The sequence below is a fragment of the Cervus elaphus genome, chromosome 5, assembly GCF_910594005.1.
Source record: "Cervus elaphus chromosome 5, mCerEla1.1, whole genome shotgun sequence".
Classification (NCBI taxonomy): Eukaryota; Metazoa; Chordata; class Mammalia; order Artiodactyla; family Cervidae; genus Cervus; species Cervus elaphus.
Genome location: NC_057819.1, coordinates 97,389,973 through 97,412,913, shown reverse-complemented (window position 1 = coordinate 97,412,913; position 22,941 = coordinate 97,389,973). Strand labels below are relative to the sequence as shown.

At 41.1% G+C, this 22,941-nt stretch overlaps 1 protein-coding gene across 2 annotated transcripts in view; it reads left to right on the top strand.

Moving 5' to 3' along the window:
• Window positions 1-22,941, top strand: part of ANKFY1 (ankyrin repeat and FYVE domain containing 1) — a 67,899-nt gene that overhangs the window by 23,836 nt on the left and 21,122 nt on the right. The window contains exons 4-10 of one of the 2 annotated variants that reach the window (XM_043903439.1): window positions 6,130-6,265; window positions 10,544-10,667; window positions 11,778-11,927; window positions 13,425-13,590; window positions 19,311-19,515; window positions 20,923-20,991; window positions 21,198-21,397. In XM_043903439.1, coding sequence (XP_043759374.1) covers window positions 6,130-6,265; window positions 10,544-10,667; window positions 11,778-11,927; window positions 13,425-13,590; window positions 19,311-19,515; window positions 20,923-20,991; window positions 21,198-21,397 — 1,050 coding nt within the window. Of the gene's footprint in view, window positions 1-6,129; window positions 6,358-10,543; window positions 10,668-11,777; window positions 11,928-13,424; window positions 13,591-19,310; window positions 19,516-20,922; window positions 20,992-21,197; window positions 21,398-22,941 lie in introns of those variants that run through there. The other variant, XM_043903440.1, reaches the window with a different exon arrangement.

The window sequence follows — 22,941 nt, the reverse complement described above, 5'->3', positions numbered from 1 at the left end:
TTTTTAAATACTTTTCTTCCTTGGTCTCTTCTTTCCTTCCAAGACTCCAGTCACACATATACCGGACCCTTTGTTACTATCCAGCAGGTCTGTTTGAGGACTTTTTTTTTGGTTGTTTTTCCTCCTGACTTTTTTTTTTGGGGGGGTCTATTCTTCAGATAGGACAAATTCTATTGATCTGTCTTCAAGTTTACTGACTTTTTGCACTTGAGCCTGCTCTTGAGCCCACTGAGTAAGTTTTTATTCCATATATTGTATTTTTCATTTCTATAATTTCTGTTTGATCTTTCTTACAGTTTATATGCTGAGCATTTTTATCTTGAAATTTCAGGTGTGTTTTCCTTTTCCTTCTGGAGCATAGTTATATTCAATGTTTTCAATTCTTTGATAAGTTCCATATCTGGGTCATCTTGAAGTTGGCATATTTTGGTTGTCCTTTCCCTTGAAAAATGGTCATATTTTCCAGATTTTTTCCATAGCAAATGATTTTAAATTGTGTCCTGGACATCGCCATTATGTTGTGTCGACTCTGGTCCTGTGTGCCATCCTCTGGAAAATGCTGAATCTCCTTAGGTGCAAATCACAGGTTCTGTTTCACCTTCTGTGGATAGTGGTTCAAATATCACTTCAGTTTTCTTTTTTTTAATTCAGTTTTATTTGTTTATTTTTGGCTGGTCCTGGGTCTTCATTGCTGTGTGGGCTTTTCTCTAGTTGTGGTGAAAGAGGGCCAGTCTCTAGTCTTCCAGTCTCTAGAAGCCATTGCAGTGGCTTCTCTTGTTGCAGAGCTCAGGCTCTGGGGCACACTGGCTTCCGTAGTTTCAGCACGTGGGCTCAGTAATGGTGGCTCCCAGGCTCTAGAGCACAGGCCAGTTGCTCCATGCTATGTGGGACCTTCTGGGATCAGGGATTGAACCTGTGTCTCCTGCATTGGCAGGCAGATTCTTTACCACTGAGCCACCAGGGAAGCCCCCTCACTTTGGTTTTTAAAGCTGGGCTAGGACTGTTCCATGCATTAATGGCTCAGAGACAAGGCTGAGGCCTGTGTGGCTTTGTACACAGAATTAGGAAATGTCCTTCTCCGACTCTCTTTTCTCTGGAATTCTCCCCTTACCCTTCAGTGTCCTTTAGGCTTCATCTTCTGGTTCATCTGACCAGAAAGATAGTGTTCTTATTGGAATTTTAGGCATCCTTATGGTCAGCACAGCAGTGTTCCTCCTGGATAGATCTACCCTCAGGGCAAAGCCATAAAGAGGAAAAAAATACTCGAGAAACTGATACAGTGCAATGGCTTCTTCAAGGGGTGCCTCTCAGAACAATTCAGGTGCTTTTGTTTACTTTTAGAATCCTCTCAGTTCAGTTCAGTCGCTCAGTCGTGTCTGACTCTTTGTGACCCCATGAATCGCAGCACGCCAGGCCTCCCTGTCTATCACTAACTCCCAGAGTTTACCTAAACTGATGTCCATCAAGTCGGTGATGCCATCCAACCATCTCATCCTCTGTCATCCCCTTCTCCTCCTGCCCCCAGTCCCTCCCAGCATCAGCGTCTTTTCCAGTGAGTCAACTCTTCGCATGAGGTGGCCAAAGTATTGGAGCTTCAGCTTCAGCATCAGTCCTTCCAATGAACATGCAGGACTGATCTCCTTTAGGATGGACTGGTTGGATCTCCTTGCAGTCCAAGGGACTCTCAAGAGTCTTCTCCAACACCACAGTTTAAGAGTATCAATTCTTCGGTGCTCAGCTTTCTTGACAGTCCAACTCTCACATCCATACATGACCACTGGAAAAACCATAGCCTTGACTAGACGAACCTTTGTTGGCAAAGTAATGTCTCTGCTTTTTAATATGCTATCTAGGTTGGTCATAACTTTCCTTCCAAGGAGTAAGCGTCTTTTAATTTCATGGCTGTAATCACCATCTGCAGTGCTTTTGGAGCCCAAAAAAATAAAGTCTGGCACTGTTCGCACTGTTTCCCCATCTATTCCCCGTGAAGTGATCAGAATCCTCTAGTAGTTGTTTTTGGTCCTCTGTTGACAGTTTTTAGCTGTAATCAGTTAAAATAGTATGGGTTGTCACACTCCCATAACAGAACTAGACGCTTTGTTCTTTTTTGACACTGGGATTATTTAGAAGTACAATATGGGGTTTATTTTTATTTCTAAGAAGTTATATTTAAGGGTACATCCTTAAACTGACCAAAGAGGATGTTTTCACTGATGAAAGATGCAGTCTATGGGGATGGTCTACTGGTTAGGCCTTGGCGCGTTTCCGGCTGGGGTCCTGGTTGGAGAACAAAGACCTCACAAATCCTGAGGCACAGAACAACAACAACAAAAAGTATAATCTACAATGATTTTGAAATTTTACAATGAAAAACTTATGTAAGGTAGATGAAAAATAGTTGGAAACTTGAGGACAAACCAGAGTCACAGAAGGAGATTCAAAACACCTTTCTCAGTTTTGTTTTAATATATTTATTTGCTATTTTGGATCTTAGTTCTGTGATGAAAAAGTGGCAGTGGGCTTAGTTGCTCCTTGGCATATGGGGTCTTCGTTCCCCAACCAGAGATCGAACCTGTGTCCCCTACTTTGGCATGCGGATTCCTATCCAGTGTGCCACCAGAGAAGTCCCCTTTCTCAGTTTTCACAGATTGGGGATTTAAGTAACAAAGTTAATTTCCTCAGCATGCTTCATTTAATGGTTGGCTAATTGCAAAAGGATGAGTTAATTCCCATCCTTTCCAAATGTTTTGCAAAAACATTTATTTAAAGTCAGTCAAACATACAAACAAAAAAACTAGGTCACATAGAAAATTCCAAGTTCTCCAAAGTGTGACTACACGCATCTTGGACCACAGTGAAGTCCAAAGGTTGGGCATGACTTTTCATCCTCACAGTCATGGATTTTTTACCAGCTTGTGTGCTGGGCCTGGTGAAGGGGTGATGGCTTCTAGCAACAGATACAACAGGCAGGATGAATGCCAGCTGGTTTCACTTCTCAGAGTCTACTCCTTTTAAAAGTAGTTTCTGGTTTATCGGGTCATCTGACTCTTATGGCCACTTGCTTAATATATTGGAAGCAGGTAGACTGCATCATTTGGCAAAAGGTACACACAAGCACAGATGGGCACAATAAAGGACAGGAATGGTATAGACCTAACAGAAGCAGAAGATACTAAGAAGAGGTAGTAAGAATACACAGAAGAACTATATAAAAAATATCCTCACGACCCACATAACCACGATGGTGTGATCACTCACCTAGAGCCAGACATCCTAGAATGCAAAGTCAAGTGGGCCTGAGGAAGCATCACTACGAACAAAGCTAGTGGAGGTGATGGAATTCCAGTTGAGCTATTTCAAATCCTAAAAGATAATGCTGTGAAAGTGCTGCACTCAATATGCCAGCAAATTTGGAAAACTCAGCAGTGGCCACAAGACTGGAAAAGGTCAGTTTTCATTCCAGTCCCAAAGGAAGCAATGCCAAAGAATGTTCAAACTACTGCACAATTGCACTCTTGCACTCGTCTTACATGCTAGTAAAGTAATGCTCAAAATTCTCCAAGCCAGGCTTCAACAGTATGTGAACCGTGAACTTCCAGATGTTCAACCTGAATTTAGAAGAGGCAGAGGAACCAGAGATTAAATTGCCAACATCCATTGGATCCTCGAAAAAGCAAGAGAGTTCCAGAAAAACATTTACTTCTGCTTTATTGACCATGCCAAAGCCTTTGACTGTGTGGATCACAACAAACTGTGGAAAATTCTTCAAGAGATGGGAATACCAGACCATCTGACCTGCCTCCTGAGAAATCTGCATGCAGATCAAGAAGCAACAGTTAGAACTGGACATGGAACAACAGACTGGTTCCAAATTGGGAAAGGAGTACGTCAAGGCTGCATATTGTCACCCTGCTTATTTAACTTATATGCAGAGTACATCATACAAAATGCTGGGCTGGATGAAGCACAAGCTGGAATCAAGATTGCTAGGAGTAATATCAATCACCTCCGATATGCAGATGACACCACCCTTATGGCAGAAAGTGAAGAACTAAAGAGCCTCTTGATGAAAGTGAAAGAGGAGAGTGAAAAAGTTGGCTTAAAACTCAACATTCAGAAAACTAGGATCATGGCATCCGGTCCCATCATTTCATGGTAAATAGATGGGGAAACAATGAAAACAGTAACAGACTTTATTTTTGGGGGCTCCAACATCACTGCAGATGGTGACTGCAGCCATGAAATTAAAAGACACTTGCTCCTTGGAAGGAAAGCTATGATCAACCTAGACAGCTTATTAAAAAGCAGAGACATTACTTTGCCAACAAAGGTTCGTCTAGTCAAGGCTATGGTTTTTCCAGTAGTCATGTATCGATGTGAGAATTGGACTATAGAGAAAGCTGAGCACTGAAGAACTGATGCTTTTGAACTGTGGTGTTGGAGAAGACTCTTGAGAGTCCCTTGGAGTGCAAGGAGATCCAACCAGTCCATCCTCAAGGAAATCAGTCCTGAATATTCATTGGAAGGACTGATGCTGAAGCTGAAGCTCCAATACTTTGGCCACCTGATGGGAAGAACTGACTCATTGGAAAAGACCCTGATGCTGGGGAAGATTGCAGGCAGGAGAAGAAGGGAACGACAGAGGATGAGATGGTTGGATGGCATCACTGACTCAATGGACATGAGTTTGAGTAAGCTCTGGGAGTTGGTGATGGACAGCAAGGCCTGGCGTGCTGCAGTTCATGGGGTCACAGAGTCAGACAGGACTGAGCGACTGAACTGACTGACACAGAAGCACCTAACCTCCTTCTGGTTCATTGTTCTCTGCCCACTGCTTAATATGAGACTCAGAGTGGATCACTTCTCAGTTTATTGTTTGGAGATTAAGGGATGAATCAAGGCAGGAGTGGGAAAGTTTGGTGATCACTTGAATCTTATTTGAAGATTTTTATTCAAATCTTTATTTGAAATTTTGAGGGTTCCAGGGCATCTCTGTTGATAGCATTTTTTAGAAACTGTTTTTAAAATCTATTCGTATTTGGGTTTATTCATCATACAAGTTTATTGGTTCGGACAATTTGGGTAGGGTTATTAAAGGAAACCAAGCCAAATTTTAAAATAAAAGTAAAGAAACCACCACAGAGAAGATGTTCAACGTGGTGGTGTTGTGATGCCCTCATTGTTAGGAATAAGTTACCTTCCCAAGATAAGGGCGAATGAACCGAGTCGTGGTATACAGACAGGCCTCGGAGAGATTGTGGGTTTAATTCCAGTTCACAGCCACAAAGAGCAAAACTCCTAATAGTGTGTCATGTGAATTTTTTGTTTTCCCAGTACATGTGAATGTTATGTTTACACTATATTGTAGCCTATTAAGTGTCTATTAGCGTTATGTCTAGAAAAAGCAATGTACATACCTTAATTTAAAAATACTTAATGGCTAAAAATTTCTAACCATCATTTTGTAACACAGGGTTGCTATAACCCTTCAATTTGTAGAGAAAAAACACAATACCTGCAAAGTGCAGTGAAGTGAAAGGTTTGCCTGTACAGATGTGGTACAGATGCCCAAAAAAAGAATGTAAACTTTTTGTCATATATTTAAAATATTTTCCTCCAGCTTATTTGACTTACATCTTTATTTTTTTTTTTTTTAAATATTCATTTATTTGTCTGTGTCAGGTTTTAGTTGCAGCACTTGGACTCTCTAGTTCTGGCATGAAAGGCTCAGTAATCGTGGCGCTCAGGCTTAGTTACTCAGTGGCATGTGGGATTTTAGTTCCCCAACCAGGGATCGAACCTACAACCCCTGCATTGCAAGGCAGATTCATAACCACTGGACCACCAGGGAAATCCCTTGACTTACATCTTTAATAGGTTCATCTCCCCCATGTACTGCCCCTTGCAAAACTTGTTAACACTTTTCTGGAGTCAGATGGTACCCAGAATCTGGAGTCAGATGGTACCCAGAATCCTTAATTACCCTTTTTAATGGCTGTGTGATATTTCTTTGAGCTGGGTCTACCACAATTTTCTTTGTAGCTTTAGCTTTTAGGGGTCCTTGGGAGGGCTTGACTATGTCATCTGTGCTTTGTCTTCAAAGTTTTTATGCTTGCTTTCTTTAACCAGATGCTAACCCTGAGGTGACAATGACAATGCTTCGCTGGATCTATACGGATGAGTTGGAGTTCAGAGAAGACGATGTGTTCCTGACTGAGCTGATGAAACTAGCTAATCGGTTTCAGCTACAGCTCCTTAGGGAGAGGCAAGTCACAGCAGATACAGTCAAGCACCTCAGATGGTGGTGGCTGAGCTTTAATTATGCCAAGCTCTGGGAAAACAGCTGCTTCTGCTAATGTAAATAACTTTTGCAAGGTGTTCTTTTAAAGGCAATAGTGGAGAGAAAATTTTGTCTCCCTTGCTTTGTGTTGTCTTGTAAGCTAAATTTTACTGAAGCTTTTGGGTCTTCTCTTGTCTTTCACTGATTTATTACTTGTAACTACATAGATGTGTGAACTGATGAACTGAGTGTGAAATAATATAATCCAGTGTCCAACCCCTCAACTTTCCCTCCTATATCATTTCCTTTCACTTCTACTTTCTGTCTGCTTGGAAGAAGTTCTTCTGACCTTGGAAGAAGGTCATATTCTCTTGTTACAAACACATTAATGACTGAATTAGTACATGAGAATCTGTCTCAATAAATTTCATAGTGTTTCTGAGATCTCACTCTCTTCATTTGTTATGGCTTTTTAGGTTCCAAGGAGGACAGCCTGCTATGTTTTTTATATTGCACTTTCTCTGTTGCTCTCCCAACTTGGTCTTTATAAACTACAGAACACAGTGAGAACACAGTTTACCAGGTGATAGCAGACAAAATACTCTTATTTTTTGTTGGTGATTTAGCCCTTGCAAGTCAGCTTGTTAGAAGGAGTGCTTTTTACATCACTTAGTGATCTTTTGTGATCTCTGTGTGTGAAGGAATGGCGTTTCTCCTGGGTGGGTGGAGAGAGAGCATTCCATCTGTTGTATTGCCCTCAACATCAAGAGGGCTTCCCACGTGGTTCAGTGGTAAAGAATCCGCCTGCCAAGCAGGAGACTCAGGTTTGATCCTTGGGTCTGGAAGATCCCCTGGAGAAGGAAATGACAAGCCACTCCATTATTCTTGCTTGGGAAATCCATGAACAGAGGAGCCTGGAGGGCTACAGTCCATGGGGTTGCATAGAGTTGGACATGATGTAGCAACTAAATAGCCACAGCATCAGAGTCAAGAAAGACCTGGCTACCTAGAGCCGCTTGTTCTGTTTGCATTGAGGCTGGCTGCCTGACATGGCCCACGGTGCCCCACATGAGTCAGTACACAGCTTACTCCTGATTATCTGTGATTGATGTGGGCTTGAGGCCATATTAATACCTAAATTCAATAACCTAAAAACCAAACCAGGTCTAGGATTTGTAGGTACATATAGTAGTAGGTTAGCCAGGATAGCTTTACTGTAAAGATCTTTCTTTGGGTGAGTTTTTGAATCATCTCAGAGTGAAATCAGAGCGTGATTTTAATTAGACTAAATGTGATTGATATCTACCCCTCCCCCCCACACACATTTCCTGAGCTTTCTCAGATTGATTTTCTTGCTTATAAATTGAATTGCTTTAAGTGCCCTGTAGTTAAAGTAGTTTAGATAGCTGTAATCTGTGTAATGGATTCTTTAATTAAAGTGTTTATTGTTTATTAACTGATTAGGCTTCATAACTATCAACATTACCAGATGCTCAGTGTTTTATTATTGCATGTGGGTATTAAGTTTATCTGTCAAGGCTTTGTTAAGGGCTGGGATGGAAGAGACCCAGCCGTGGAGTCAAATGTCGGCTTTTGAACGATCACAGAGTGCCCACTGCTGTTTGCAGAAGGAATTACACATTTGAAATAGTAAGTGAAAGGGCTCTGACACATGGATGTGTGCAGTTAAATGTGAAGCAGGTGTTGCTGATGTTTATCATGTAGGGATCTTGGTTTGGGAATGCGGTCACCAGGTTGATGAAAAGGGAAAAGGAAGTTTTGGGTGTAAGCATTATCAGGAAAATACTCTTAAAAAAAGAGATAATTAATAGTGTATGCTAACAACTGACAGTTTAAATAATTTTTTTTCCTGATTATTAGCTACATGTTCAGTGTGTGGTATTTAGGAAGTATAGAATTATACAAATAACAAAAGTAAATCATCTGTGATTTAACCACCATTAACCTTTTTTTGTTTATCTCTTCAGTAATTTTTCTGCCTTATATTCAGAGGCACAGATGACATAAAACTGGACAGGAGTTTGTGGGACGCTTAAGCATACTCTTGACTTTAAAAATTAGGTGTACTGTTTTGTGCATCTGTATTTTTTTATACTCTAAAATGAAAAACATGTATTAACAGCAACAAACATCCCTTTAGAGAAAAGTCAGTGTGCCTTGCTGCTTTTCAAAGAGAAGATGTGAACTGAAAATCTGAATTTTTAAATATGATTACATGTTCTTCAGTTGTTTAAGTCATGCCAGTGACTATTTATAGGCTATCCACATTGTGAATGGCACTCCGGGGATCCCAGAGTTTAGTGAAAATGAAGTGTCTGCCAGTTATAGCAAAACATCTGTCCTCATGAAGCATCGGGTGTCTTGGTGCAGTGTCTCTTGGTGGTAGTAAGGAAGAGAATGGCATTTTCACACTCAGCATTTGTCTGTAAAAATGCTTTATGAAGTGCTCTGCAGATGAGTTGGTACTCCCTGAGGTCACACCATGTTTTAGGACATTAGGATATTTGTCAGTGTAAAGGCGGTAAAAGTTTCACGTATCCGAAAAGAGGACATTTCTCCTGGAATGCTCTGATTTCGTAGCCAGGGTCAGAATGACTTCACCAGACATTGCAGCCAGCATGCTAGAGTTTGGGGAGACTAGTGTGCAGACAGCAGAGGCTCAGAAGTAGAGCATCCTTACTCATTATTGTTGTGACTTACTTAGATATGGTGCCAATTTGATTTAAAAGTGCCCTGGGGGAGGTGCATCTTTACACCAAGCTATGTTGCTTAAAAACAGAGCCCATAAGCACAGGTCTTGGAATTAAATGAGTGCGTTCATTTACTGCTAGGTGAAGAAATGGCTGCAAGATTATTCTTGCTTCTGGCTGAAGTCTCATTTGTGAGGTTTAGAAAATTTGTTCCTCCTCCTTCTCAGGTCTTTCTCGTGACTTTCCTCCTTTCTTTCCCCATCTCCCGCTGTCCTCTTGGTATTCAAACCTCACCTGTTAAAAGTTGAGAGTTATCTGTTAGGCAGTTATTCTTATTTACAGTAGGACTGAATCTCTTTTGTATTAGTTATTAAATTATGCATCTTCCTTGAGGAAGACCTCAACTGGTAAGCGAGCATACCTACTATGTACCTCAGACTGTGCAAATTGTACATGGTTTTCCTTTATCTTGAAAAACACTCATAGATCCTCTGAACCTCTGAAAGAGAGCATTATCCTTTTTTCACCGAGGAGGAGAGGGGGGCACAGGGAGCCCGTGTAGTTGGGCCCTTCAGCGTTGGTCTTTCTTACTGACCTGATGGTTCACTTTGTGTCTGTCACTACCTTCCCTCGTGATGAGAACTTGGTTTTTGTGGGCACTGTGGGACAGAAGCAGCAGTGGGGTGTCGGGGTATTCCCTGAGACCACATGAGGCCTCTTGGATGCCCTTGGAGGTGAACTTGACTTGTAGGGAGATGTGCAGGCAAGGGAGGTGGGAGGACTGTGTCACCGCCTCCTTCCTCCCAGGCCCGGTGCTGTGAAGGCTCACCAAGGTTTCTGGAAATCCTAGGGTAGTGGAAACTTGGGGCTTCCCTGTTCTGCATCTTGTAGTCTAGGATGTGTGCCTGCTTTGTGCTACCAGAGACCTGTGTGCAGCCCTGTCTTCCCTGACCTAGTTGGGGCTCTCTTGTTAATGATTCTCAGAATATTGTTATTATTGTTGCTGTTACCAGGCGCTGTGGGACACCGTTGTAGCCAATTCTTCTCTATCTTGGTGTTCTGTAGTTTGTCTCTTAACTCAGCCATTTCTATACATGATAGATTTTTAAAGTGGGCTTTCTAAAGTCGGCTTTATTGAGTTTCGATTCACATACCTTGTGGCATGATAGAGTTGTGCTAGTGGAAACTGCAAGTGTGTCCCATACAATTAAATATCGAAGGACTGAATTTGATGCATTTCATGTTTGACATTACAATCGCCTGTGTGTATGATCAGTGAGTTTCATGTGGTTACTTTGAAGGCAGTTGGGGTGTTACGCTTAACATGTTTATTTAAAGATTATTTGGATTCTGACCGGAATGAGCAATACAATAATGAAATTCTGGTACTTAGAGTAACTCAGCTGCAGTTTACTCATAGCTGTATTGCTTAAACCTTACACTTTAGTGTTATTGGACATAGCCAGCCAGTACACAGATTGTTGCTTTGGTTTGTTCATTTATGAATATATTGATCCTAACAATCCTGTTGATCACTGATACTCTCTTGTAGATGTGAGAAGGGTGTGATGTCTCTGGTGAACGTCAGGAACTGTATTCGCTTCTATCAGACTGCGGAGGAGCTGAATGCCAGCACATTGATGAACTACTGTGCAGAAATTATTGCAAGTCACTGGGTAAGTGTGAGGCTGAGGAGTGTGGGGAAAAAAGCACCTTTGCTGGAAGTCAGGAGACCAGGGTGTGGGACCTGGTTCCACAGAAAGTTACCTCTCTGGCCCCTTGTTTCCTCTTATAACAAAATTGAAGGCTAAGTAGTTGTGTTAGATGATCTGTGAGATTCTTTTTGGCTCTAAAGGCCTCCTAGTTCTGACGTCAGAGTCGAGGGGCAGAAGATAGCCCAGGCCAAGAAGCAGGCTTGGAACGAAGGGACACACACCTGCCTTGTCCTCCATCTGCAGGAGCCGTGGCCGCGCCTCACAAGCAGGTGCTTCTGTGGGGCCAGCAGGCCTGTGTGCTCAGCAGTGCCTCCTCTGGGCTTTCTCTGCCTGCTTGGTGTCTGGAGGGCATTGTTAAATTAGATCTGCTCCCTTAGGTAGCTTTCATCATAAAGAAGAGGTTTTGCAGTTCTTGGTTGTCTGTTTTGCATTTTTTAAGAAAATCATGGCTAGTGCTGTTTTATAACCTAGTTTCTGCAGATTGTTTGTTATTCAGCAACACTATGAGAAAAAGTGTCTTAACTGGATTTTGAAGAATTGAAACAGGAACCTTTCTGCTAAAATAGAGATTTAGAGATCTGCAACAGTAGAAACCGATGAGTTGTTTGTGGAAGTTCTGATTAATTCTGTTATCGTCTTTGTGGGGCTGAGCGGGGAGGAGTCTGTTCTCACGTAGAGGGCTCCTCTGGCTGTGTCCTGTGGGCTGTCAGTGTCGCTTGTGCTTTACCATCTTACCCGGAGGCTGAGCGGTGCTGTGGTGAAGAATCCACGCTCAGGAGAGGGGGTGGGGGACGGGGAATGGGGTGGGCTCTTGGCTCCAGATCCCCACTCAGCTGTTCACTCTCTGTGTGAACCTGGGCAAGTTAATCAGCCTCTTTTTGCTTTACTTTCATCATCTGTGAATGAGGATAATAAGAGTACCTACCTCAGGGTTTTTGTGAAAATTCAATGAGTTGGGAAATGTTAAAGTAGCGCCAGACACTTTCCAAGTGCTTCCTAAGAAACGTGCATTGTCATTATTGTTGATATGTTGAATCTGTTCTGCTTTTCACTGTCTTTTTTTATCTGCAGGATGACTTACGGAAGGAGGACTTCAGCAGCATGAGTGCTCAGTTGTTATACAAAATGATCAAGTCCAAAACCGAGTACCCATTACATAAAGCTATCAAAGTAGAGAGAGAAGACGTGGTCTTTCTTTATCTGATTGAAATGGACTCACAGGTACTCTGCCTTTTCCCCAAACTGCACTTCACTTGTTCTTCTCTGTAATGCTCCTCACTTCCTCTGAGCCATTCCTGGTCTTTAATGTACATGTTTCTACTACTGGTTTGTTCAAAGCCACCTGAACTTTTCCCCTCATACTTCTTAATATTCTTCCAGCCTCTGCCCATCACCCACTTCCAAGGACACTTCCACATTTTAAGGTAGTCGTTTCAGCAGTATTTAACTTTCAGGTACTAATTAATGCCTGTTTTAGTTTTTCTTTTGCCACTGTTAGAAATTACCACAAAAATAAATAAATAAACACACACACACACACAAAAGAAATTACCACAATTTCCCTGGTGGCCAAGTGATTTAAGACTCTCTGCTCCCAATGCAGGGGGCTTGGGTTCGATCTCTGCTCAGGGAAGTAGATCCCACATGCCAAACTAACTGTCTGCATGTCACGACTGAAGATCCTGTGTACCACAACTAAGACACAGAGCAGCCAAATGAATAAATAAATATTTTTTGAAAATTTACCACAAACCCAGTGGCTTAAAACAATGCAAATTTATTATCTTGTGGTTTTATAGGTTGGAAGTCTGGTTGTTGGCAGGCTGTGTTCCTTTCTGGTGGCTATAGGGAAGCCTGCTTGCTTGGGTTGTTGGCAGAATTCAGTTTCTGGTGACTATAGGACCAGCATCCACATTTTCTTCCTGGCTGTGAGCTGAGTCAGGGCCATTCTCAGCTTCTAGCGGCCAGCACATTCCTTCACCCATGGCCCCTTTCCTCCCTCTTGAAAGCCAATATGTCGGATCCAGTCTTTCTTATGTCACATCTGTCTGATCTGCTCTTCTGCTTCCCTCTTTCTTTATTAAGGACTCATGTGAGTAGATAGATTGGGCCCTCCTTGCAGGTCCAGGGTCCTCTCCCCATTACAGGGTTGTTAACCTTAATCACATCTGCAGAGGGCCTTTCATTATGTGAGGTGACATAGTCATGGGTTCTAGGGATTAGGACATGGATGTATTTGGGAACGGTCCTTCTGCTCACTGCATTGCCTTAGGGGAAATGGAGCTGCTCTAGACAGGTGGCTGTGTCGTGTGTTTTATCCTGATGTCCAGAGTAGGGGGAGACCTTAAACTGCCAGGAGGAATTAGGTAGTTAAGCCACAGTCTTTCATGAAGATGTGAGCTGGGTCCCATCAGGCTGTCTGACCCTCCATCCTGGCACTTGTGTTCCCGCAGCATTGTCTGCATGTCCCTCTTGTGTCATCTTCCATGGCATTTGCACCTGCTCTCTGATCCCTGGTAGTCCTGGGCTCCTGGAAAGGCATGCGCCCTGAGGAGGCCTGAGAGAAGTTTGTGAATTCAGTTGAATTTGGAGAGTAAACTATAGTAAGTTATAGGACTAAAATCTCATATTGTATGAAATGATATTGAAAAGTCAGGGTCCAAGAGTCAGTTGTCTTCTCTACTGACTGTGTGCTGATGTAGCAATTTCTCTCTGCAGCTCCCTGGGAAACTGAATGAGTTGGATCATAACGGAGACCTTGCATTAGATCTAGCCCTTTCCCGACGGCTGGAGAGTATCGCCACCACGCTGGTTAATCACAAAGCTGACGTGGACATGGTGGACAAGAACGGCTGGAGCTTGTTACATAAAGGAATCCAAAGAGGTAGGAAGAAATGTATTTTACATTTTTCTCTGTGGGCAGTTTTACTTTTATCCAAGTAACTTTCAAAGACGCTCTGACGCTGTTCCATAGACTCTCAAAGGCTTCTTGAGTCTGTATTTGGCAGGTAGCAGACTTAGAATTTGTGATCAGTGGGTCACAGGAGAGACTGAAGAGCTGTTGCCCCATGCCTTGTTGGTTAGGCTCTTTAGAGTATCATCAGGACCCCCAGAAGAAGGTTAGAGAGATGGTACTTAGAGAAAAAAAGCACCTTTTACTTGTAAGCAGTCAATGTGTTACTTGCTCATCCAGTACATTACTTTCTTCAGAAGTTGTGCCAGGAAGATTTTACTGGTATCGGTTACTGCAAGAGAAGGAAGGTTCCAGGAACACAAATATTAAAACCTATTCTGGGATTCACTTTTACAAACTGGATTTCTCACCTAGCATGGCAAAGTGATAACATTTCATTTTGTTCTAGGAGAGTTATTTGAAATTGTAGCTGTATTTGAGTACATTGTCATTAACAGTGGGAAGTTATGTAAGTGGCAGAATTATAATCAAAGCATTTTCATCTTATTGAATTAAAGGGGGAAAAGTACTAGTCTTTTGTTTTTCCCATGGCCTTAATTCTTAAGTCCCAAATGGATCCGGCCTGACTCTACTTTGCAGTAGTCTTTTTTCGTTGGCCCTGCTACATAGCATGTGGAATCTTAGTTCCCCAACCAGGGATCGAACTCACACCCCTTGAATTGGCAGCACAGAGTCTTAACCACTGGACTGCCAGGGACGCCCCTGCAGTAGTCCCTTTTTTTTTGACAGAGTGAGAAGCCATATAGGGGTAGAGTTCCAATATGGCCTGAAAGCTTTCAGATGACTCAGAGCCTTCATTTTGTAGAGGGATGGATGACTTGATTGAAGTACTTGGCCATGGCCACATTTTGTTTACATGTGGACATCAAAAACAGGACACACTGGTTTCTCCACATCTTAATAATGTGTATTTAACCTTCCAGTTGTGCATTATTATTCTATTATTATCTCTGCCGCGCTTTTGCCGTTCACAAGTTGCTCCTAGCTGGTGGGGTGTAATTACTTCAAATATGGTCCTGTTGCAGCTGTGGCTTTGCCCTTTTTGGGCAAAAGTTTTAATATAAATCTCCCTCTAAGTCATGTGTTAGAGTGTTAAGCGTGCTGGCTGATGAAGAGGAAAATTTTGTTCATCATTGAGAAGGAAATCCTTAGAGTATGTGAGTGTCAAGAGCAGATGCCTAAAAAAAAAAAGAGCAGATGCCTTTTTCCCAAGCATCCCTCCGCACTGCACAAAGCCACTGGGTGCTTAGCACTGAGTGTGTGTTCAGTGGGAAAAGTTTCCACTGCATTGGGAACTATTCTTTCCCATACTGTTCAGTGTCTGAGATGTTTATTTTGGAAACAGATACACTTGTTACTAAAAAAACAATCTCAGAATCATGTATCAGAATTTCCTCTTAGGGACTTAAATTCTTATGTGTGATGAAAAAACATCTTTGATGAGTTATTAAATATTTTGATGATTGCTTGGTTACGAGAATTGCCAAGAATTGGTGATGCCTTTTTGATGCTTATTTTCAGATGATTCAGTCTTCCTCTCTGAATTTATTAGTTGCTTGCAAGCATGGGGATTGCAGTGTGGGCATAATAAGCTTGACTGTTGCTCAGTTGGCAGAGCGTGGCATGGTGTGAAGGACAGAGCACTGGTGTTGGAGCCTGATGTACCACAGTCTGAATCCTGGCTTGTCCACTTATTCTGTGGTCTTGGACAAATCACATAACCATTCCTGAGTCTCCTTTTCCTCACCTGTAAAGTGAGAATTATTTTGCTTTACTGGTTGTTGGGAGACCGCGAGATAATAACACACTCAACCCAGTGACTGCCATGGGGTAGGCTCTTCCCTTGCCCTGAGTGAAATGCCATAACCAACTTCATTTTCTGTAGGGATCTTTTTTCACTTTTCCTTCTTCAGCTTGATCTGTCAGACTGTTGACCTGCCCATATGGTTGAATTGAGTAATATACTTAAAATTTGACTGTTAACCTTACTTTAAGTTGATTATCATATAAGTGAAGCTCTTTAACACATGAGATTTTGGTCTGGTTGTGGGCACACATTAGAATCTCTCACCAGAAGAGTCAATGATCATCCTAATAACCAAGTGTACCAGTCAGTTTCTGTCAAGAATGTTTCTGTAAAAGAGGGAGATTGTTATAAAAAAGAAGAAAAAATGAGTCTGTGGGTGAGCCTACAGGGGATGTTCATGTGACCAGAGAGACCCTATCTCCTCTGATTAGCTGGATCTGGGCAAGAAGATGAATACTTGCCCTTTTCTCTCTTTTTTTTGACCATACCACACAGGTTGTGGGATCTTAGTTCCCAGATCAGGATTCAAATCCAGGTCCGCAGCAGTGAAAGCCCAAGTCTTAACCACTGAATCGCTGGGGAAGTCTCACATCCTTGCTCTTTAAAAGCATTCTTCTTGTGCTTATTTTCCTTGATCATTGGCATCCAACAGTGGGCCTCTTAAGCAGCGTGCTCCTGTCTAATTGCTCGTATCGGTTTGTAGATGATCCTACAAATTGGAGCAGCATGAGATGCAACTTTTAGTTTTAATTACACAGAAACAAGGGTACAGCATCACTGGTTGGATTCAGATGGGTGGCATAATAAAAATTTTTTTATATCTTAAGCCCTTTTAAAAAGAATCACAGTTTTTAGATTAGATTTACTTTATGAGAGCCAATTTTTTTTTTTTTTAAAGCTTGTACATATATGCATACATGCAATATATGCACCCCACCTAAAAAGTGTTACTTAGGAAGTTTTGGAAACTGAAAATTGACAGTGTTTTACACTAACAGAAAGTCAGCCCATGGATATAAAACCCAAGGGAAATAGACAACTGACATCAAAAAAGCAGAACAAAGGGAGGGAACAGAAAATATCCAAAGTACTATTTATAAAGTTTTTGACAGCAGAGAAACTTTTAGATGGGGTATGTCTATACCAGACTTTCAACCTATAAAACTGCAAGATAATAAATTTGTATTGCTTTAAGCCACTGGATTTATTTAATTTAATGAAATTTAATTATTTAATTTAATGAAAGTTACTGCCTGGTTCCTGAATGAAACTTCAGTTAGAGAGCTTCATTGAAATAAAAATTGTGTGTGGATTTTTTTAAAACATTAACTGCATTGTTAGGAATATTTTTATATGAACAAGTTATTATAGTAATGCCTAGTTTTCTTGGCAGTGTTGAGGAGTGAAGTGATGAAGTAACCAGAACTGTTAAGCACCAAGCAATTTTTTTCTTAACGATTTTCTGAAGGAAACTGTTCTAAAATCTATTAGAGGTTTTCTTACTGTCAAAAAACTTTATAAATGGTGCCTTGGACATTTTCTGTTCCCTCCCTGTGTTCTGCTTTTTTGATGTCAGTTGTCTATTTCCTCTTGATTTTATATCCATTGGGCTGACTTTCTGTTAGTGCAAAACAGTGTCAATTTTCAGTTTCCAATAATTCCTAAATAATTCTTTGTGTGGGGTGCATATATTGTATGTATGTATATATGTATAAGGGCTTCTCTGGTGGCTCAGAGGGTAGAGTGTCTGCCAGCAATGCGGGAGACCCAGGTTCGATCCCTGGGTCAGGAAGATCCCCTGGAGCAGGAAATGGCAACCCACTCCGGTACTCTTGCCTAGAAAATCCCATGGATGGAGAAGCCTGGTAGGCTATAGTTCATGGGGTCGCAAAGGGCTGGACACAACTGAATGACTTCACTTTGATATATGTATAAACTTAAAAAAAAAACTTTGGCTCTTATTAATAGAATAAATCTAATCTAAAAATGATGATTCTTTTTAAAAGGGCTTAAGATATATTAAAAAATTTATTATGCCATCCACCTGAATCCAGCCATTGATGCTGTACCCTTGTTTCTATATGCAGTCTTGCCCCAGTTATTCTTCTGTGTGTATAGTGTATTAAAAGTGTCTCACTGACACATCTTACTTTAGCTTTGCTGTCTGTTAACTATTTAGTTTGGAATATATGCCAAGCTTAAAGGTAATGAAACCATATTTTACCTCTCCTCCAGTACATTTATATATCAGGCTTGTCATTTTAAGGCTCTCTGTCCTCATAATTCTAAATTTCTTTCCACTTCCAGAATGTAGGTGGCTTTCTCTAAGATATTTTATTCTGTTGCTGATGTATAGTTTTTATATATTCTCTCCTAGACTCAATCTCTGTGGGCTTTGTCCATATTACAAATGAAAACCCCAATATGTCCATGTGCATATGGACAGCAAAGGGTGACCCAGCCTAGTCCCCAGATATACATGTTACCTGTTGCTTTCAGAACTCCACTGACATTTTTTTGTAAAGAAATCTAAGCTTTGGTCCTTTGCACACAATTCTGCTAAAGATTGTATTTTCCCCTGCCCTCCCCAAGAAAAGAATCAGGGACAGAAGAATGAAAATATTTCAGGATTGGCTGGTTAGAGAATTCTTCAGTTACCCAAGATCATAACTGATTGGAATTGGAGCCATTCGGTTAACGTGGAACCTTATAGCCTCAACCTGTTAATCCATTTTCCTTCCAAACATTTACCTGATGTCTGTTACGTATGAGACAGTGGATGGAGCCCTGGTGGCTCCGTGGTAAAGAATCCACCTGCTATTGTAGGAGACACAGGTTTGATCCCAATCCGGAAAGATCCTGTGTGCTGCAGAGCAGCTAAACCCACACATCACAACTACTGAACCTGAGCTCTAGAGCCTGGGAGCCGTAGCTGCTCAGCCCATGTGCTGAAACTGCTGAAGCCTGCATGCCCTAGAGCCCATGCTTTGCAACAAGAGAAGCCAGTGCAATGAGAAACCCAAGCGTTGCTCACCACAACTGGAGCAAAGCCCGAGAGTAATGAAGACCCAGCACAGCCAAAAAAATTTTTTTAAAAACTATAAAAAAAGAAAGGATATCAGACCTGGTCCTACCAGAATCCATGGGGCCTGTGGTAGCCTAGCCATCCTCACTGCCAGAGCTTACACAACTCCAGCAGCAAGGTAGTCCCTTGGAAGAAGGAATAGAGTGGGTGAGAAATTCCAATTGATTTTGAAATTCCATGTTTAAGAAGACTAGATAAAACTCATATTATTCAGATGCAAATGAGCACAGGAATCCAGATAACAGACTTGAGAGCTTGGCCACTCCTGAAATCCTAACCCCCTTCTCAAAGTTTAGAGCACAGAAGTGTGGTCGAAGAAGATGAAATGATATTGCAAGATATAAAAGAAAACTTCTCATAAATGCCTTTGTAAGAGCTATTGCAAGTATAACAGGTTAGAGGCATGCAGGTACTGCTTAGGGACACACTGTGATCAGGAATGAGAGAGGGAGGTAAATTGTATTGGGGAGGAATCTTTGGAACACTTTATGAGAGCTGATGACCAGAAGAAGAATTTGAAGGACAGAAGCCTGGTATACTTAAGATTGTAATGTGATACTGAAGCGAGGGGTTGGGACAGAGGTGGCTGAATTCGAGTATGTTTTAAGTCTATGATCTCAATGATGAGATCTTCTCTGTCTACACTTTCTGACCGTTACCTTTGAGGAAGCACTGGTCAGAATAGCTTGCCCTGGCCGTTGTCATTTGTGACCATTTCTTCTATTGTTTCCTTTCAAGGAGATCTCTTTGCTGCCACTTTCCTCATTAAGAATGGGGCCTTGGTCAATGCTGCCACATTGGGTGCCCAGGAGACACCATTGCACCTCGTCGCATCATACAATTCAAAGAAACACTCGGCAGCTGTGATGTCCGAGATGGCACAGCTCACAGAGGCCCTGCTGCAGGCTGGCGCGAACCCCAACATGCAGGACAGCAAGGGCAGGTAAGCTGGGGCGCAGGTTGGCTGCCCTGAGCATGGTTCCCAGAGTGTTATTATCTGGTGGCACATTACTGGCAGGCGGAGACTTCGTGATTTTTTAGTCCAGCATTATTCACTCTGAATTCTATTGAAGTCACAAACACTGATTTGTTTTGCAAATGAGAGACAACTAAGGCCAGAGGCACATGGGGAAGCTGTTTCCCTCTTGGGTAGCTGTGGTCCTTGGGTTTTTAAGCAGTGTCTGGCATCTCCAGAGTGGTCATCCAGTCCATCTCCTCCAGGGAACTTTCTTCCCTCATCTTTTATAGAGCTAATCGATTACTTTGAAGAAGAGTACACTGTCGCAAAGTAATCAGTTTTATTTCTGTGAGGTTTAATTGTTGTGTTAGTCCCAGTTCCACCTTCTTGTAAATGCCACTTCAGACATCTCAACGTGCTTAATTTGCTGTCTTCCACAGCACTTCCCTTTCTGCACTGACAGTTGTGTCATGTTCCTTTTGTCCCTTCCCAGAAATATTCGACTGAGGATTCCTTATACATTAGAATATGAGAAAGGGTTGCTTGTCTTTGGAACAGTAGTGTGGGAGGCATTGAAGGGGAGTTAAGCCACCTGAATCACCAACAATAGAGGACCCAATTTTTATCCTAGCAGCTCAGTATTTTATACCTTCAAAATACCCTCTCAAAAAGTAACTGTGAGGTCGCTGGAATAGGAAAATGGATTTGTGTGATGGCTAAGGTACTTATATAAGATGGCTCTCTATGGACTCAGTATAATGTCATAATTATCTAATTTCTCAAGATAATTGCATCCTTTTTTTTTTTTTTTGCTCCTTCTGGTGATTGTCCTTAATTTTTTTCCTCCCAGCTGCAATAAACTGTGGTGTTCTGTAGCTCTGAGATAGATGCCAGCCTGGGAGTCTCTGTGCTCTGTGGTGGCGTCTTCCTCAGGGCACATGAGGGCTAAATAAAAGCAGTGACAAGTGAAAAATGCCATTTTAGTCAGTTCCTGCCTGTTGCCACTCAGAATGTGTTTGAGTCTAACAGAGAAGTATGGTAAGAAAAAAAAACTCAAAATAGTGGAGGATAGGTAGGTGAAAGTAGGCGTACCTATGGCAGAAACTGCTGTTTTAAAAACATGAGTATATACACATTCATTGAGTCAGTATTTTTTATATCTTTTCCTTTCATTGATTCTTGTATTTTTGGCTACTGAATAAATTGTAACATATAATCAAATCCATTTTCATCCTTTGATTCTTGGTCATGGCTTTGGAAAATTGTTTGCCAGGGTAGAAAAAGACTGTGGCAGAAATGTGGAATTTCCTGTGGATTCTAATCACCTCCTGCTGTGAATAGTCCTGAACTGGGCATGTCCAGAATTGACACCTCTTCTTCTTCATCCCACAGGACTCCCTTACACTTGTCCATCATGGCCAGGAATGAATACGTGTTCAATCAGCTGCTGCAGTGTAAACAGTACGTAGGCAGCCGTGGAGCAATGAAAGAGCTGTTGGTAGGGTGGGATCATGAGTGAAAGATAATGCTCTTAAAATGTCTTTTAGCATTATCAATTTTAAGAAGTAAAAGTAAGATTAAAAAATGTCCTTCAGAATGAGACTGTTGACAGTACAAAGTGTCTGAAGACAGTTGTACTTGGTGTTCACATTGCTTCCTCATTTCAGGTTAGATTTAGAGCTGAAAGACCACGAGGGCAGCACAGCTCTGTGGCTGGCCGTGCAGTACATCACTGTGTCTTCCGACCAGTCCGTAAACCCCTTCGAAGACCTCCCTGTGGTGAACGGAACTTCATTTGATGAAAACAGCTTTGCAGCCAGGCTCATTCAGCGCGGCAGCAACACCAATGCACCTGATACAGTAACAGGTAAAGCACAGCAGACCCCTAAGAGCTGATGCTCAAGTCTGAGACTCCATGAAATACTTGTCAGTGTTTTTACCAAAACTTTAGAAACTGAGAGGAATGCTGTTATGAGAATTAGTTTGTATTTAATTTTTAACTGTAGTAAAAAGTCTGATCTTGGGCTTCAAAAAATTTAGCCAGACTCTAAGTTAAGTCTGTTAAGCTGAAACACTTCTGTTTGTTAAATGCAGTGAGAGTCAGTCTTTATGGACTCAGAACTCTTTTTACCCTCTTAAAAATTATGTCCCAAAGGGCTTTTGTTTAAGTGGATATCTTTGGTATTTACCATATTAGAAATTTAAACTGAGAAATTTTTAAAAGATGTATTAATAATAATAACAAACCATTTTATGTTAACATATAACATTTTTTATGAAAAATAACTTTCAAAGCAAAATTTATTTGGAAGAGTGACCTGGTTTCTAATATTTACAACTATATTCAGTCTTCTGAGATACATTGTTTGGTTAAAAAAAATACGCCCTCACACACTTAGTAGTGGGAAAAGCAAGGCATATTTTAAGAGCCTTTTCAGATAATTGTGGGTGTATTTGTTTGATACTATAGCAAACAATTTATCAAAGGATAATTTTTTTTAAAGTTAGTTGCAGTATGGAATCTGAAGCTATATCAATGAACTTTTTGTACTCTTATATTAAAATCCATGGTCTGTATGTGCTTTGAATGGATCTTTTCTCTGTACATGATTTTGTAACATCATGCCTTAGTGGTTTGGAAAATCTTGTTTTACTGGTTTATGGAGATCTTCAAAATGATCATTTATTTAGAATCACATTTGTTAATATCACTAGTAACCTCATTAGAAAAGTCTTTCAGTATTGAGGAGCTGTTAAACTTACAGTGGCAGACAGAAGTTTTCCAAAGTTTCAGTTTTCACTTGTAAGATCATATTTTATCATTTGGTAGGGATATTGCCAGTTATTTTTCTTAAAGAGGCTCACTTTTTAAGAATATGTCTACCCGATACTCATACCATAGCTTATTAGTTGTCATTCTTTCAAGTAAAAATGGTGCTTCATGAAAAAAAACTGTTAGTTCAGTTTGCAGTTAAAACAGTGGCTTTCCTTTGTGACAGCCGTTGTAACATTCTTCATGCATGCTTCTTATTTGTCACACAGAATTTTATTTAATTCATTTATTTTTGGCCACACTGTGCCACAGGCGAGATTGTTAATTTTTCTTGTCGGTTCCGTCAACTTTACATTATATACTTTGAGTTTTAATAGAAGTTCAGGAATATTATTTTTTCCTTGTTGCAGTTTTCACATACGTGTAATAACATAGCAGTATTTTGTCTCATTGCTTTGCCTTGTTTTTAGTACTGGTATTTAATTTGACTTTTCAAATAACATAGCTGTGGAACATGAGACTTCGTGTTTATCCAAAAAGGGCATAAATTTTAATAGAAAGAGACAGCAGTGTTCTGAGACTAAAACCACTTCAAGAGGAAAGGAAGAAAAAAAAATTGATTTTTTTTCTAAGATTTC